Below are 16554 nucleotides of genomic sequence, written 5' to 3' on the forward strand. Positions count from 1 at the left end.
TCTTTTGTGTTATTGTAATGATAAGTCGGGCATCGTGATGTGTTTTAATGCATACTCTTTTGTGTTATTGTAATGATGAGTCGGGCATGGTGATGTGTTTTAATGCATACTCTTTTGTGTTATTGTAATGATGAGTCGGGCATGGTGATATGTTTTAATGCATACTCTTTTGTGTTATTGTAATGATAAGTCTGGCATTGTGATATGTTTTAATGCATACTCTTTTGTGTTATTGTAATGATTAGTCGGGCATTGTGATATGTTTTAATGCATACTCTTTTGTGTTATTGTAATGATAAGTCGGGCGTGGTGATTTGTTTTAATGCATACTCTTTTGTGTTATTGTAATGATAAGTCGGGCATGGTGATGTGTTTTAATGCATACTCTTTTGTGTTATTGTAATGATAAGTCGGGCATCGTGATGTGTTTTAATGCATACTCTTTTGTGTTATTGTAATGATGAGTCGGGCATGGTGATATGTTTTAATGCATACTCTTTTGTGTTATTGTAATGATGAGTCGGGCATGGTGATATGTTTTAATGCATACTCTTTTGTGTTATTGTAATGATAAGTCGGGCATTGTGATATGTTTTAATGCATACTCTTTTGTGTTATTGTAATGATAAGTCGGGCATTGTGATATGTTTTAATGCATACTCTTTTGTGTTATTGTAATGATAAGTCGGGCATGGTGATATGTTTTAATGCATACTCTTTTGTGTTATTGTAATGATAAGTCGGGCATTGTGATATGTTTTAATGCATACTCTTTTGTGTTATTGTAATGATAAGTCGGGCATGGTGATATGTTTTAATGCATACTCTTTTGTGTTATTGTAATGATAAGTCGGGCATCGTGATGTGTTTTAATGCATACTCTTTTGTGTTATTGTAATGATAAGTCGGGCATTGTGATGTGTTTTAATGCATACTCTTTTGTGTTATTGTAATGATAAGTCGGGCATGGTGATATGTTTTAATGCATACTCTTTTGTGTTATTGTAATGATAAGTCGCGCATCGTGATATGTTTTAATGCATACTCTTTTGTGTTATTGTAATGATAAGTCGGGCATTGTGATATGTTTTAATGCATACTCTTTTGTGTTATTGTAATGATAAGTCGGGCATTGTGATATGTTTTAATGCATACTCTTTTGTGTTATTGTAATGATAAGTCGGGCATGGTGATATGTTTTAATGCATACTCTTTTGTGTTATTGTAATGATGAGTCGGGCATGGTGATGTGTTTTAATGCATACTCTTTTGTGTTATTGTAATGATAAGTCGGGCATCGTGATGTGTTTTAATGCATACTCTTTTGTGTTATTGTAATGATAAGTCGGGCATCGTGATGTGTTTTAATGCATACTCTTTTGTGTTATTGTAATGATAAGTCGGGCATTGTGATATGTTTTAATGCATACTCTTTTGTGTTATTGTAATGATAAGTCGGGCATTGTGATATGTTTTAATGCATACTCTTTTGTGTTATTGTAATGATAAGTCGGGCATGGTGATATGTTTTAATGCATACTCTTTTGTGTTATTGTAATGATGAGTCGGGCATGGTGATGTGTTTTAATGCATACTCTTTTGTGTTATTGTAATGATAAGTCTGGCATGGTGATATGTTTTAATGCATACTCTTTTGTGTTATTGTAATGATAAGTCGGGCATCGTGATGTGTTTTAATGCATACTCTTTTGTGTTATTGTAATGATAAGTCGGGCATTGTGATGTGTTTTAATGCATACTCTTTTGTGTTATTGTAATGATAAGTCGGGCATGGTGATATGTTTTAATGCATACTCTTTTGTGTTATTGTAATGATAAGTCGGGCATCGTGATATGTTTTAATGCATACTCTTTTGTGTTATTGTAATGATAATTCAGAGTTAAAATAATTCATACAATGTTAAGAATGTTTCTTTTTTATCGTGCTCTTTATTTACTTAACATTATGTTGTTCATACAAATTCTTTATAAGCATATTATCATGACTCTCTCTCTCTCTCTCTCTCTCTCTCTCTCTAGAAGTTTGCTTACCGTCTTAACATTAACATTATGTATTTCTTCTCTCGTATGAATACGATTAGAGGAGGATTGTCTCCGTACAGATTTTGATTTTAACATCTTTGTATCAAGAAATGTTGAGCCTGTTATGCATATTTAATTTGCATTGTTTGCTAGTTTTTAAATTTTTTTTATTAATTCTGTGCCATGGTCGATTTTGGTCTTGATCTTGTCCAAAATCAAGCCCATCTTCAACCTAACCTGAATTTTTATTTTGTTGCTGGTCTTTTTTTTTTTTTCTTTTCTTTTTTTAATTCTCAAATAACAAGTACATAACTAATATATTCTCTATGAATATGGGTTAACTATTAAGATTATTATCTTTGTCTGAGTCAAGGACTCTGGATTTACCTTTTCTTTATTATAAATTTAGCAATATACCTCCTAATTATAACTAAGATTTTATCTTGCAGAATTTACGAAGTTTTTCATTAGGTTTGTCTAGAATTTGTTAATTGTGACCTGAGGTCAAGTAAAGGATTCTATAATCTTGTTTTTCTATAAATTATTTATTCCTGCTGTAAGATCTGAGCAAAATCAGTTGTATTAATGTTGTGTCCAGTGTTTCGTTTGGGCTGCAATTTGTTTAATCAAATTATTCAATTCATGTTATTTTTTCTGAAAATACAAAGTACTCCAAAAATGATTATTGTAAATAGAGATTTGATTTATCGCGAAATTTCAAATAAGGACTGGATTGTATTAGCGTGATTCAACAAAGGAATGATGGCATATCACTACGACACAGGCACATCAACACTCTTGGCGTTTTGTTTTTTTTTTAGAATACCAATACAGTTTGTTCAGAATTTTTATAATTAGGACGTGTGCGCGAAATTCTATGATAGTTTGGAATTTATTAAGTAATACCATAGGTTCTTTTTACATTTTCCTTTTGTATTCTATGGAAATAAATGATTTGTTTAATTTTACAAACTTGTTGGTTCTCACTCTTTTCTATTACTTGTTTTAAGGCATATATTCATAATAAACCTGGCCCCGAGTGGCCGAGTGGTCTAAAGCGCTCACCGTTACGGATCACTGCCATCTCACCTCTGTCTGCGTGAGTTCGAGTCTCAGGCTCGGCTAACGTTGGTACGTGAGAAAGCCTGCCAGTAGCTTCTCGTGGGTCGGTGGTTCTTCCCGGGGTTTTCCAGGGTTCTTCCTCCACCAATTATACTGGCCGCCATGTATAGCCTATCTTGTGCTGAAAAACCCTACTACAACAACAACATAATAAACCATTTATTATAGTACCATTTTCGGTGCTTAAAATGGCAAAGTTCAATTTAGCTTTCACGGACAAAAGAAAAATGGCTTCTCGCAAAAATATCAGTTATTTACAAGGAGGTCACTGAAACATGGAGTGCACGTAAAATGTACCATTCGCAGCATTCATGTCTTAAACTTTTGAGCACTAATGATCTGTGCTGTTTATATTTTTTCATTGCTATTCTTTTTCATAGAATTTATAGCGCTAGTGGCTCGGGATATTTCATCCAATTATTTTCAGGGCTAGTATTTTTCAAAGAATTTTTGTGTGCTTTTCAGCCAGGATGTTTTTTTTTTTTTTTTTAAAAATCAGGGCTAGTGCTTCATATAATTTTTAGCGCTAGTGGCCGATGATGTTTCATAAAATTTATTATTAGGTGGGTGGGAGTAAAATAGTGAAGGGTGTATTAATAGCCTGAGGCTTCTTTGAAAACAAAAATAGTTGAAGGTCATATGCTGATAAAATATAAATTGCGGAGGATAAGATTTAATTTTAATATAGAATTATTTAACTTTTGGTAATTGGTGGATGGTTGCATCGAGATCGTTAAAAAAATTACTAAAAATGAAAAAATGGCGATGATCCTTTGTGATTTAGCACGTCAAATGTTTCAAACTCACGATGTCAACATTATTGTCAACGTGCTCAAGGCACTAACACGAAAGCACCGTTTACCTTTTATATGGCTTATCGTTGGTTTGCATTTGTTTTTACTTGTTTATTCTATTTTTAGAACAACATGACTAATCAGGCTTTCAAATGTGGCTTTCGGGTCGTTCCACATATATTACAGTCTTCTTACAGAGTGACAGTCATAGTCACTAAATAAGTAATCGACTCTGTTATCTGGCAATTTACTCTCCAATTTTTGGGTATTATCCTTACGCCCAGCGGCTTTGAGGACACGTCTTCATGTTAAGTAACAAAATAGTTCCAAACACTTGACCCAACTACTTTTTTATTTTGATAACATGCCAAGGCCATTTTTAACAGATGCCTTGAATATAATTTATATTAAGTAAATTTTTCGTAAAAATATGTCACGACGTGTTTTTGCAAAATGTAAATATTACTAATGCTTTTTAGTGTACGTCCGTTGTCAAATCTTTAGTTTTGGAGGTACGTAGATTTACATGTTGCCAAGCTCTTCAATTTCGGAGGCAAGTAAATCTTGCATGCAGACCGCAATCCCATAATGCCAATATAAAAGTAATCGGTTTTGAGAAAACATCGGAACATGTGCAGTTTGGTAAACTAGTTTGAATTTGCAGCATACAAAATGGAGAGTATGTTGGCATGACCAGTCAATATTACTTTAATGTAATTTGGCTGAAATTTCTGTCAATGTTTTATTTGTGCATGATCTAAGCACTCATCTGATCAAAATGGCTGCGCACATGTCCTCCAAAAATCAGCCTGAGTAAATTAACAGTATACAAACTTTAACAGGTATTATTATAGTGAGAATTTCTTTTTGAGAGTGGGGCTATACTAGCTTTTGAAAGTGAAAATGAATGAATTATAAAATATATAAAAGTTAAAAGTTATCGGCTAGTTAATTTATAATCACCAATCGCCAATCGGAGCTAGCAATTTGTTTTATAAATGCATATCTAAACTAAAGCCAAGATATATACTCTAGAAACCAAATTACAGCTATCAATCACACTCTAAAAAAATGGAGAATTAAATCTAATTTTAATAATACATAGGGGTTAAAGGTATATTTTAAATAATCATATAACTACTGAGGAAATTATCGAAAGTTCCCTTTTATTTAAAATTAAGCTTCGCAAAGTACGAAACTGTAGAGCGCCATCTGTATTCCAAAGTTGTCACCCAAGGTTATCTGGTTTTCCGAATGGATTGTTGCGCTAGTAAAGCTAGCACATTTGAGGCAGACGACACACAGTTGAGAATGTCAGAAAAAAAGCGAGTTTGTATTGTTGGGTCTGGCAACTGGTAAGAGATAAAGTTGTATGCATTTGTTATGGTCAGTTATGCAACTAATATAAACCGATTGGGGCCAAAAGGAGGGTTGGGGTTGGGTTCGGGGATGGTTCATGACGGTGATTGGTATAGCACCGCTGTCGTTTTCAAACATCCGTACCAAAAAGAATAAGATAAATATAGGTAATGGATGTTGTGGTTGTAGAATAATTCCTTTTGGTTTTTCAGACTACATCTAGTCTATTATCAAAACTTTTAATAATTAGTTTGAAACTGTCTATAGTAGCGAGGGAATGCTACATCCTGGAGTTCGTTTCGCACTCTCCCGTTATTTTATATCCTTATCGACTTAAACAAATTATACAAATAAAATTAAATAAAAGCCTGCACGAACAAAAAGCATAAAGGATACACAAATGGACAAAACAGAAATTTCATTCATCAATTTATAATTTCAAACCAGATTGGCGCTTGGTGGTCCCTCGTCCTACAATGTAAGACATAGCACATGTTTTTATTTTAGTGCTATGTCTTACTACCCAAATAACGACCTTGTATAGCCTGTTCCGATGTTGGTTGACATGGGTATTAGTAGTCAAAGTTTCAAGAATATATCGCCCACTTGGCTTCCTATATCGACACGTCCACTCATTTATGTGTAATTAATATACTTTGCTGTCTTTATCCTGGCGGAATGAAAACATGACACTAGTAAATGGATGCATTTTCATGTTCCATTGACATACATTTGAATTTGTAGCAATGCAATGGTAGTCGAGGTATGCTAAAGTATGTTAAAGTAGGTTCATGTGGGGGATATGTTTCTTGAATGAAATTAAACGTTGCTTACAGTTTGGATTGGCATAATATATTTTTTTTTCATTTCGTTAAAGAATAATATTTCAACATAACCCGATTTCATCATTCCCAGCTTTCATCGCTTTCCAGCCAACTGAAATGTAGACCAACAAAACTTGAAAACGTGTCCATTTCTTATGTGACAATTTGAATTAGAGAAAAGACATCAGGTTAAGTAAAGTCTTGCAAAAACATTATAACTTTACTTTGTAGAAAAGCATCATTTTTGGTTGCCAGCTGTGTGTGATATTCCAGAAAATTTGACTTTCATTACACTGTTAGTCGACATCAAAACATGCTACACACCACCATTAGTTAGGCAATTAGACCCATCACTCCCAGGACAAAAATATCGGGTGATGTGTCTTACATTGTAGGACTATGTGGTCCCAAATTTTGTAAACTTTTTGGCATTTCGAATCAAACTGGAGTTTGTTTTGGCCATATTTGCACAGGCAAATCTTAGTTTTCAAGCCACAGATGTAATGTAGTTCACAGCCATTGATAATCTCAATAATTCTGTAAATGTTGGAGTTGCATCTCGTTGATCACATGTATACAAGACTTCATCCTTCTTATTTGTTTTAGAAATATTAAAACTATAGTAAAATTCATACAGGTTATTTATTTGCATTTACTCCTCTCAAGTTAAACATGAATTGTTGTTTTAAAGGTGAATAATAATTTTATTTAACCAAGGTTTATTCAGTCCTGATTATTGAATGTTCAGCACTGTAACTATCATCAAGAAACTTCCAGACAAACATTATCGATCGCTATGGTTTTTTACATTGGTAGCCATGTACTGAAATGGGTAAAGAAAAGAGCATGTTGAGTCTAATTATCGCAGTATAGGGTGGTATGAATAAGTTTATCAATACACATAGCTTTCATTGTGGCATCACATCCACCAACATTCAATCCAGATTGTAATGGATAACACCTTTGGGTTCATAGTTTCAGAAAATGACTATTTACTTTAGCATTGATTTTCCTTATGTACTTCTCGGGTGTGTAGATAATGACCTTCCAAAGAATATGGATGTTTGAGGATCCAAATAAAGTGAATAACTGCCATTTAAAGGTATGTGGAATCAAATTCAAAAAATGTCATCCATTACTGAAATTTGCCAGCTGAAAGACACAATAACTGGAAGATATAAATTTCCTCTTCTTTGTCAGGTTATGAAAGGAATATTGGTTCTTTACCATTCTAATGCTGACTATGAGAGATTGTTCAGCTTTGTTAACAAAAGTTAAACTCAGTTTAGATCCAGGCTCTTTAATAACCCAGCACTTAGTGTTCTACTGGTGTGCAAAACATTTATAGTCTCAGCTGGTACAAAGTGTTTTGAAATGCAGTATGGGAGTCTCTTGATTTTTAAAGCTCAAAGTGTTATATACGAAAACTTGAACCAGTAATTGATGTTAAAAGTCCAGAGGAATAAATAAATCATTTTGTACATATGCTCATTAAATGTTTATCATGTTGTATGTGGATTACTCTTTTTCAGCTCGAATTACTCTTTTTGTCCACTTAGATTACACTTTTTCCTCGCCAAGGGTTTTTATGTATATATACCTTATATACTCGCGTATAAGCTGAATAATTTAGGAAAAAATAAAGGCCTGGAAGAGGGAGGGGGCAGCTTATCTGCGGGCCAGTGTCTAAACTTGACACTTTTTAGGTCTTTTTGTTGACTACTGTAATGGCTGTAAATCTTGGGACATGAAACAATAATTTGTCTGTGTCCTAAGACATAGGCATGTAAAAAAAAAAAGAGTAACTTTCGGTGACCCGACAATTATTAAACTGCATTAAAGTGCTATGATTGATTTTGTTATTATTTTTCATGTGCATATTTTCTGATTTCTCCAACACAAAGTTAAATAAAGGTAAATAAAGACTTCATAATTCGCATGCCGGTTGAGTTTACCAGGGAGACTATGCTGAACTATAATGCACAGTACTTAGTGCAAAACGTGCATAGCGTCACTTAAATCCTTACCTATTCCTAAACATAGATGCATATTTTGCTTTATTCATTGTTTCGACCAAATTGCATTCTTCCAGATAACATTTTAGCTAGTCCTTAATAGCTGTTTCATTTATGCTGAATCACACGCTCATGAGTTGATCATTTTCAATGGTATTAGCAATCCTACAAATTGAGGTAATATTTTTAAAAAGGTACGCAATCCTACAAATTGAGGTAATATTTTTAAAAAGGTACGCACATTTAATTGTACAAGGCACATAACCATCATAATTTACATGTTCAAAAGGAGTGGTAATAATAAAGGCTAAAATTCTCATATATATCAACTAAGATCAACATCAATAAATTTTAGTTTTGTGTTTTAGCTGAACAAACATCATAACTTCCTTTAGTAAGGAAAGCTTGATATTTCGGCATCTCCTATGTTGATAGTCGGTGAATTTGTCTTTCGTTTTGTGACAGCAGTACAGGCCAGTTAATCATTAAAATCCTGAAACTGACTTGTGTTAAGAGAGAATTTTGACCAGTAACATTACCACTACATTGATGTGTAATAGCTTTTTATTTCATAATACATGTAGCACAATTACCATAGTTTTGTAAAACATGGTGTAAGGCATACCTATAAACTTTTCAAAAGCCAAGTAGGCAGACTGAATAAAAAAAAAATAGAAATTGGGACCTAAAATCAGGAGGTTTTTGTGGCATTTTTAAAGCCTTGTTTTCACAAAATTGATTGATCTTCCTAGTCCAATATGCTTGAAATTCGCAAAAAGACTCGCCGTTTCTCTGTGACATGTCCTATTTTTCCCTATGAAGTGCCCTATTTTCATCTTCTGGTCACCTGTGGTCAAACTGCACAATAGCTAAAGATTAATCTTAAATAAACAAGCAAGAAAGCCAGCATGACTAATTAAAAGTTAATCCTTATCCATGCAACTGTTTTGTGAAAATGATTGGCCCTCCGCCATAATTCAGAGAAACCACGTTCTACACTATTGTGTTACACAAGCACCAGCAATTGATCGGCAAATAAAGGATTCCAAATTCTGTTGAACTAAAAGTGCCAAAATAGCCAGCCTCATGGTACTGTACATGTGGCAGCTATTTTCTCCTCTTTGTATATCCTACCTTATTCCCTTATTGTCAGCTCATAAAGTAAGTAGTATCGTTTATTATAATTTTTTTTAGTACAAATTTGCTACATGATATGTATTTACATTCTTTCTTTTAATTTAACAATGGTAATTAACATTGATATATACGGTATAAATATGCCAGGTGTTCACTCGTGTAAGTTTATTTCATGGGAATGGTGCTAGAGTATATAAAGTTACATCATTCGTAGTAATCGTTCTTGGGATTGAAATTAATTGTGGTTTACCTTTTTGTTCTGGTTTATTATTTTATATTTTTGTATTATTGTTGAGGTAAAAAGAAAATCATTAATTTACGTGAATAATGTTTAAACCCAAACATTCAGTTAGTGAAGAAGCAAATTCTTTATAGTAAAGTACTTATTTCATCACAACAATAATTCACAGGTGATACAACAGAACATGTAGAACTTTTCTTGTTGAGAAAAAATGAAAATAGAAGACATAATGTATTAATCATGAGTTCTCTGCAAAAATCAGAAGATATTTTGAAATTGGGAGGTAGGTGTGGAGCGACCTAAAAAAAAAAAATTTCTTTTTCTGGCATGAAAATTGACAGGTATGGTGTAAGGTCGCTTACATCAGAGCAAACTGCAACCCAGCTTTTACGGTATTAGCATCAAACCATATTGTTTGTTCGTTGTCTTATACTGGGATTACATTTTAATGAGTTAGGTATTTGCAATTTCAAAGCAAAGTAAAAACGTAAATACAGGTGCACTGATATAAAATGTCCAATGCAGTAATGCATAAACAAACAATAATCAAGTCAAAAAGGAAAATCGTGTTACAGCAACTTGCGATTGCTAAAGTCTTGTCATCGTTCGATCAAATTATACACAAATCTAAATTAGGCAGAAACAATAAGAAAACAGAAAATTAAACTGCTTTTTCAAACAAGTTTATACCATTTCTTTTTAATCATGCACGCCAGCTTCGAGATAAGTATACATGCAATTTTTTAAAATATAAATTTGCAATGCATTTAATACTTACCTCATGCATCTTGATATGTCTCGGAGTTGTATGTCTGCTTATATGCGGGTCATCCACTTTTTAGTGTTTAAACCTGTTCACTTTGGGGGTCAGCTTATACACGAATGGGTTTATATGCAATTAAATACGGAATATATACAAAACATCTGCAAACTCCTGTTTCATATCAGTTTCTCTACCTTCTTTTGTTCTTTGACCTAACAAATGTATGTATGGCATTATGATTATCAAATTCTTCATGTACAGTTGAAAATGCTCACCTTTACTGATTTATGCCATCTCACTGTTGTCAGTGTGGGTTTGAATCTCAGGCTGAGCCAATGTGGGTATGTAAGAAAGCTTCCAGTAAAATTCCTGTGTGTTGGTGGTTCTTACCAGGATTTTCCTTGTTTCTGCCTCCACCAGTTATATAAGTCACTGTGTACAGCCTATCTTGTACTGAGTAATGTCATTAAACCCAAAACACAAGATGTTCCTCCATTATTCTGATTAATTTCTTTAATGTTCCACTGTATGAAATTGATCTGCTTTTTAGTTACTATTTTTTATTATTTTGTATACCAGTTTTCAGAGTTTTTTCAGCATCATATGTAGTTTTCTGTCCTTTTTGCATTGCACAGCAACCATTAAGAACAATGAAATGATGAAGTTAAGTCTATGATGGCTTTAGGCACATTAATATTTCCATTCTGATTGAAAACTTGAAACGAAAGCATATCAGCACATGACACCAATAAAAGACCCAGCTGATTTGATGACAATTTAAGGCAGTTATAATGGGAGTTCATATTAATCTCACAAACAAAATAAATTCCAAACATCTTTGAAATATTTTTCTAAATGTGGTATATGATAAAATGAAAGTGGTTTGAAAAATGTTTTAGGCTCCGTAATCATAAAAGATGGTTGACAATTCACATTTTTGTGACACTAGTTGTTTGTTGAAAATGATCATCAGGCACTAACAATAGATTTTAATCTCCATATGTACTAAGATATAACCTTGTGCAACTTGACCTAAACCCATTACAATTGCTTGAACTTTGTTAGCTTGCACTCTGCATGCTTGGTTCTTGCTTTGTAAATATAGACGTCATAAAATAGCATTTCACCTACAAATCAACTTGCCCACTGAGGAATGAGCTTTTGGAATTTTCATGCGTACTTTTACATGGATTTTGGGATTCTGTACCTGTTTCTTCTGCCCAGAAATGAAGACCTTTTAAGTGCCATTTAACCTTGAATTGTCTGTGTCCATCAGTAAAATACATTCAGCCAAACATTGTAAAATATGTGCAGGTTTATACTTTCTTTTGTTCACACCATATATAAAGTCTTCAGCCAAATGCTTGTGCTGCTCTGGTTTATTCTTTAAAATTTGAACTTTTGTGTTGTCACTCAAGTATATATATATATATATATATATATGAAAATATTGAATTTTCAGTGAATTAAATTAAAACTATTTAAACTTGTCATGAATATTTATATCATACGGTTGATGCATATGGCTTTTTGTACTATTTGTCCTTACTATTTTATATTCATCAACATAATCGATATTAATTTTCAAAATAATGATTATACTAAGGTTCTTTCAGAGTAGTGCACATTAAAGGTGTGGTCACATCGTGTGCATAATGCATAGTACAATTTCATTCATAAAATTCCAAGGTTGAATGTAGTATGTATCATGTGGTTCAGTAAGAACATGACTCATTTGAATGGAGGTCAGACTGCCTTGGTTTCTGATTGGCTAGAAATGAAACAGCTCGTTTACTGAACATGATTAATTTCAGTATACATTCTATTTTTTTAATACCAAGTATGTGTTGTGCAGTTTGATTGAAATACTTTTCTGTATAAAGGAATAGAATGTGAAATCAAGCACATTTAGAGTTTGCGTGGGAAGAAGGACATTGATTAGTCTGATTTCCTTTTATATTTAAAATAATATCATACTTTTGAATTGCAATGCAGAAAAGAAACATTTATTTATTTAAAGGCTGGGTAATTAACAGCTGTACTAATTTAATTGGAAATATTCAGGAACACTTTTGTGACTTATTTTCTAATGGACCAACTGCGTAACATTAATTAAGGATATTATGGATTTTAAAAACAATGATTGCTTAATATGTAATTTTTTGGAACTGATAGAACATTTTGAGATTTAAGAAATTTGTTAACCATAATTTTATTTTTATTCCTTCATTTTCATTGTAGGGAAATAGTTATATTTTTGAATTGTTTAAAACTTGTTGGTTGTCACTCTTTCCTTGTTATGTAGATTAGGCCCTAGAGATTGGAATTTATATATAGTTCATGGAATTGTTTTGCACGGGATATTATTTTTTCTGTGTGATTTGGTTGATTGGTTTTTCATGATGTTGGCAATGCACGTTACATTTCGTTTTCATCAGGAAAGTGTCACATGTTGACATAATTAAGTCATCTGAGATCAAAACATTAAAGATTATCAGACCGTTTTTTTCTTTTCTAAAAGTTGGCCACTCCAAGCAGAAACTTTTTTGTTTTATGTTTATCCTAGTTCACATCAATAAGGTTCATGTTAAAATACTACTGATCTAGTGTTTGGATTGCAAGGTAAATATGAACATTCCATGTGGGATTTTTGTCTAGTCATTACCCAATGTTCCATGTGTGATTTTTTTTTGTCTAGTCATTATCCATCATTCCATGGGGATTTTTTGTCTAGACATTACCCAACATTCCATGTGGGATTTTTGTCTAGTCATTACCCAATGTTCCATGTGCGATTTTTTTTGTCTAGTCATTACCCAACATTCCATGGGGGATTTTTTGTTTAGTCATTACTCAACAAGCAATACAGTTGTAGCTCGATCTTTTAAGGATGCCAGATTTTTTTGATCAAAGGTCAACCAGTACAAAAAGGTGTCACTTACTCAAATTTTAACAGTGAGTGTCCATCTTTTCTTCTGGCAATGGGATCATAGGCAGATTCCATTAACATACGTTAATTTGTTGATACAAGACGAGCACTCAGTGGTCTTGTAGTTTAAAGGGTTCACCCCAAAGAGCTAGTAGTATGAACTAGGTCAGAGATATTGAGCAGTCAATACAAATAGATTAGTGTAGTTTCTTATTCATAGCATTCACCTGACACTCATCTCAGGAATTATGTGGAGATAATTCACACACCCTTCTTAATGGGTGGGGTGGTATTGATGCTGATCTGACATTAAAAATTTGACTACCAATACTAAAATTTAAAAAGATGTTGCTACTGAAACACAGAAAAAGCTTTAATGGACTTTCTTCTTCAAAAGCATTGACTTAGAATTTGACCAAACTGGATACAAAGTATCCAGGCATAACGTGTCCAGACCCACTGAATAGAACTGAAGCGATATTGACTATTCATCCTGGTATGAAGACCTTTATGATTCATGCAAATAACACCAATCCACCACCAGATATGGTCATTGCTGCTAAAACTAGAAATATCACCTATAAAATGACTGCTCAAAATCCACTAAACATAATTTGACACAATTTTACAGTGTCCTAGCATGAAATGACTGCACTGAATAAACCATATGTCAGATCAGTTTTTGAGACTGAATTAGCCCACAATGCCAAGTGTTAATGAAAATGCCAAGACTTTAGAAAATCATTGTTCCTTGCTGTTTTTAGTAGCTCTCTTGCCATAAGACATGCTGGGCTCACAGCACTATTTTTATTAAGATTTTTACCCCAGTGGGTGGTGTACTGTTTTTATTCAGACTTTTATCCCAGTGGGTGGTGTACTATTTTTATTCAGATTTTTACCCCTGTGGGGGTGTACTATTTTTATTCAGATTTTTACCCCTGTGGGGGGTGTACTGTTTTTATTCAGATTTTTACCCCAGTGGGTGGTGTACTATTTTTATTCAGATTTTTACCCCTGTGGGGGGTGTACTATTTTTATTCAGACTTTTACCCCCGTGGGGGGTTTACTGTTTTTATTCAGATTTTTACCCTTATGGGGGTGTACTATTTTTATTCAGATTTTTACCCCTGTGGGGGGTGTACTATTTTTATTCAGACTTTTACCCCAGAGGGGGGTGTACTATTTTTATTCAGACTTTTACCCCAGTGGGGGGTGTGCCATTTTTATTCAGACTTTTTGCTAATTATAAAAGTTTAAAAATTTAGGAAGACAATTGAAATTAATTTACTTTGATATAAAGAACATATAGTTCAGTAGTATGGTACCAGTCAGAAAGTTGGAACAGAATTATAATGCTGAATTTACTGAATTTGCAAGAACATAACGATGTTCAATACAAATTAAGGCTTTCTTCTTCAGGGGCTCGGCCATTGCCAAGATAATTGGAAACAATGTCGTGGCCATGTCAGACCAATTTCATACAGAGGTGCGGATGTGGGTGTTTGAAGAGATGATAAATGGGAGGAAGTTGACTGAGATCATCAACCAGGATCATGAAAATGTGAAATATCTTCCAGGGATCAAATTACCAACAAATGTTGTAAGTGATTTAGTGGGTTGGATCTCAGTTTTTCAAAACTTAAGGAATCAGCACTACTTTTCTATACTGTCTGACTAATATTGCCTGGTTTCAAATTCACTGCAGGATTCCCAAGGTTCCTAAAATCCCAGAAAAGTATGTGTTGTAAAAAATAAATTTCAAGGGCTTTGGAAAAGTCATGAAATTTCTCAAAACATTACAAAGGAATTTCCAAGCACAGATTCAGAAAAATTGTTTTGAAATTGACAATGCAAGATGCTGTGGACCTTGAGCTTTGATAAATGGCCCTCAAAAAGTTTAGGAAAGTAATGGAATTTGTTTTTTTATACATCTGCAGGAACCCTGTCACTGACTAATGAGCCTTAGTCTATGTTTTATTTTTTGAATAGTTTAAATTGGCAGTATCTGCTTTTGGTAGTTTGGCGGTAATTTTACTACTGAGTAAATTAGTGTTGGAATTGGCTGCTTTATAGTCAAAAAGGGATTATGCTGTGAAAATTGGCAAGTACTTTTTGTGTAAAGTGAATTTATTCATAATAGTAAATGTTATTGTTACTTTCTTGTTGCCTCATAGTCATTTTCAAGGTCACCAGAGGTCAAGGATTTATCAATAGTGTTGATCAAAGAGAAAGGAGTCCCATTTATAATAATGATAATGAGGATGATTTGGGTGATTTTTCAAGAGAAAGAGTTGGGTAGTTCAACATCTGGTCTCCTGAAATCCTTGTGCACAAAAAGAATTTTTAAAAAGGTGATAAATACAGATGTAATCTTACTTTCTGTGCTAGCTAATCATCATGCAAGATCTATGGTAGCTCAGTTATTATGTAATCTTACTTTCACTGCTAGCTAATCATCATGCAAGATCTATGGTAGCTCAGTTATTAATCTAGTAGAGTATCAGTCATGCAGTTGAAGGGTTAGCTGTTTCGGTGTGTCCTTGGGGAAGGGCACTTGAATCCCATTCCCTCAGCATTATATGGCTAATGCTGTGTTGAAATTGCTGTTAAAACAACAACAACATTAATAATAATCAACCCATTATATGAAGATTATGTGAACCTTCTATGATGTAGATTTAATTCATCTACCAATTAGGGAGGTGTTCTTATGGTATGTTCCTTAATCTGCCATGTATTATATGTCACTAGTGTCATCTTCTTCAAAACTTTTCAACAGAAATTGACTTACTTTCACAGAAAGCATCCTGGTGTCCATCTCTTGGGTTTTGTACAAAATAATGCCAATTCATGATCATGTGTGGCCACCAGTAATAAAAATATGAAAAACCATTTACCTACAACTTCTCAAAAACAGCTCAGCAAAATTTTGTTAAATTTGCCATAAAGCATCATGGTACAAAAGGGTTCCACTTCAGTCATTAATGACTTTTTAAAATTTGTACAGTTGATAGCAGTCGATAATCAAATATGGTTGCCATTACTAAGAATGATAAATCTTTAAACTTATTCTCCAAAGCACCGAAACAGAATTTGAACCGAATTTGATAGTAAGTGAATATGCATCGAGGAAATTCATATTTGCACACATGGTGATGATCTGCCAAAAAATATGGCTATCATTACTAAAAATAGCTATTGTTACTTAGATTAGTTTGACATTAAAATGCCTTTCTTGGAAGAAGCACTAAACACAATCAGTTCTTTGGTCTGGAGGGTTTTGAAGTTTCAGCATTAGACACTTCATGCATAATGTAATTAAATGTG

General features: G+C 33.4%; 1 protein-coding gene across 1 annotated transcript in view; it reads left to right on the top strand.

Annotated features, from left to right (window-relative positions):
• The first annotated feature begins 5177 nt into the window (after positions 1-5177).
• Positions 5178-16554, top strand: part of LOC149791191 (glycerol-3-phosphate dehydrogenase [NAD(+)], cytoplasmic-like) — a 50384-nt gene continuing 39007 nt past the window's right edge. The window contains exons 1-2 of the mRNA XM_089969640.1: positions 5178-5314; positions 14647-14827. Of these exons, the coding sequence (XP_089825766.1) occupies positions 5214-5314; positions 14647-14827 (282 nt within the window). The 5' untranslated portion in view covers positions 5178-5213. The remainder of the gene's footprint in view (positions 5315-14646; positions 14828-16554) is intronic.

This window comes from Sinohyriopsis cumingii, chromosome 9 (genome assembly GCF_028554795.1).
Source record: "Sinohyriopsis cumingii isolate HCF-2022 chromosome 9, ASM2855479v2, whole genome shotgun sequence".
Classification (NCBI taxonomy): domain Eukaryota; kingdom Metazoa; phylum Mollusca; class Bivalvia; order Unionida; family Unionidae; genus Sinohyriopsis; species Sinohyriopsis cumingii.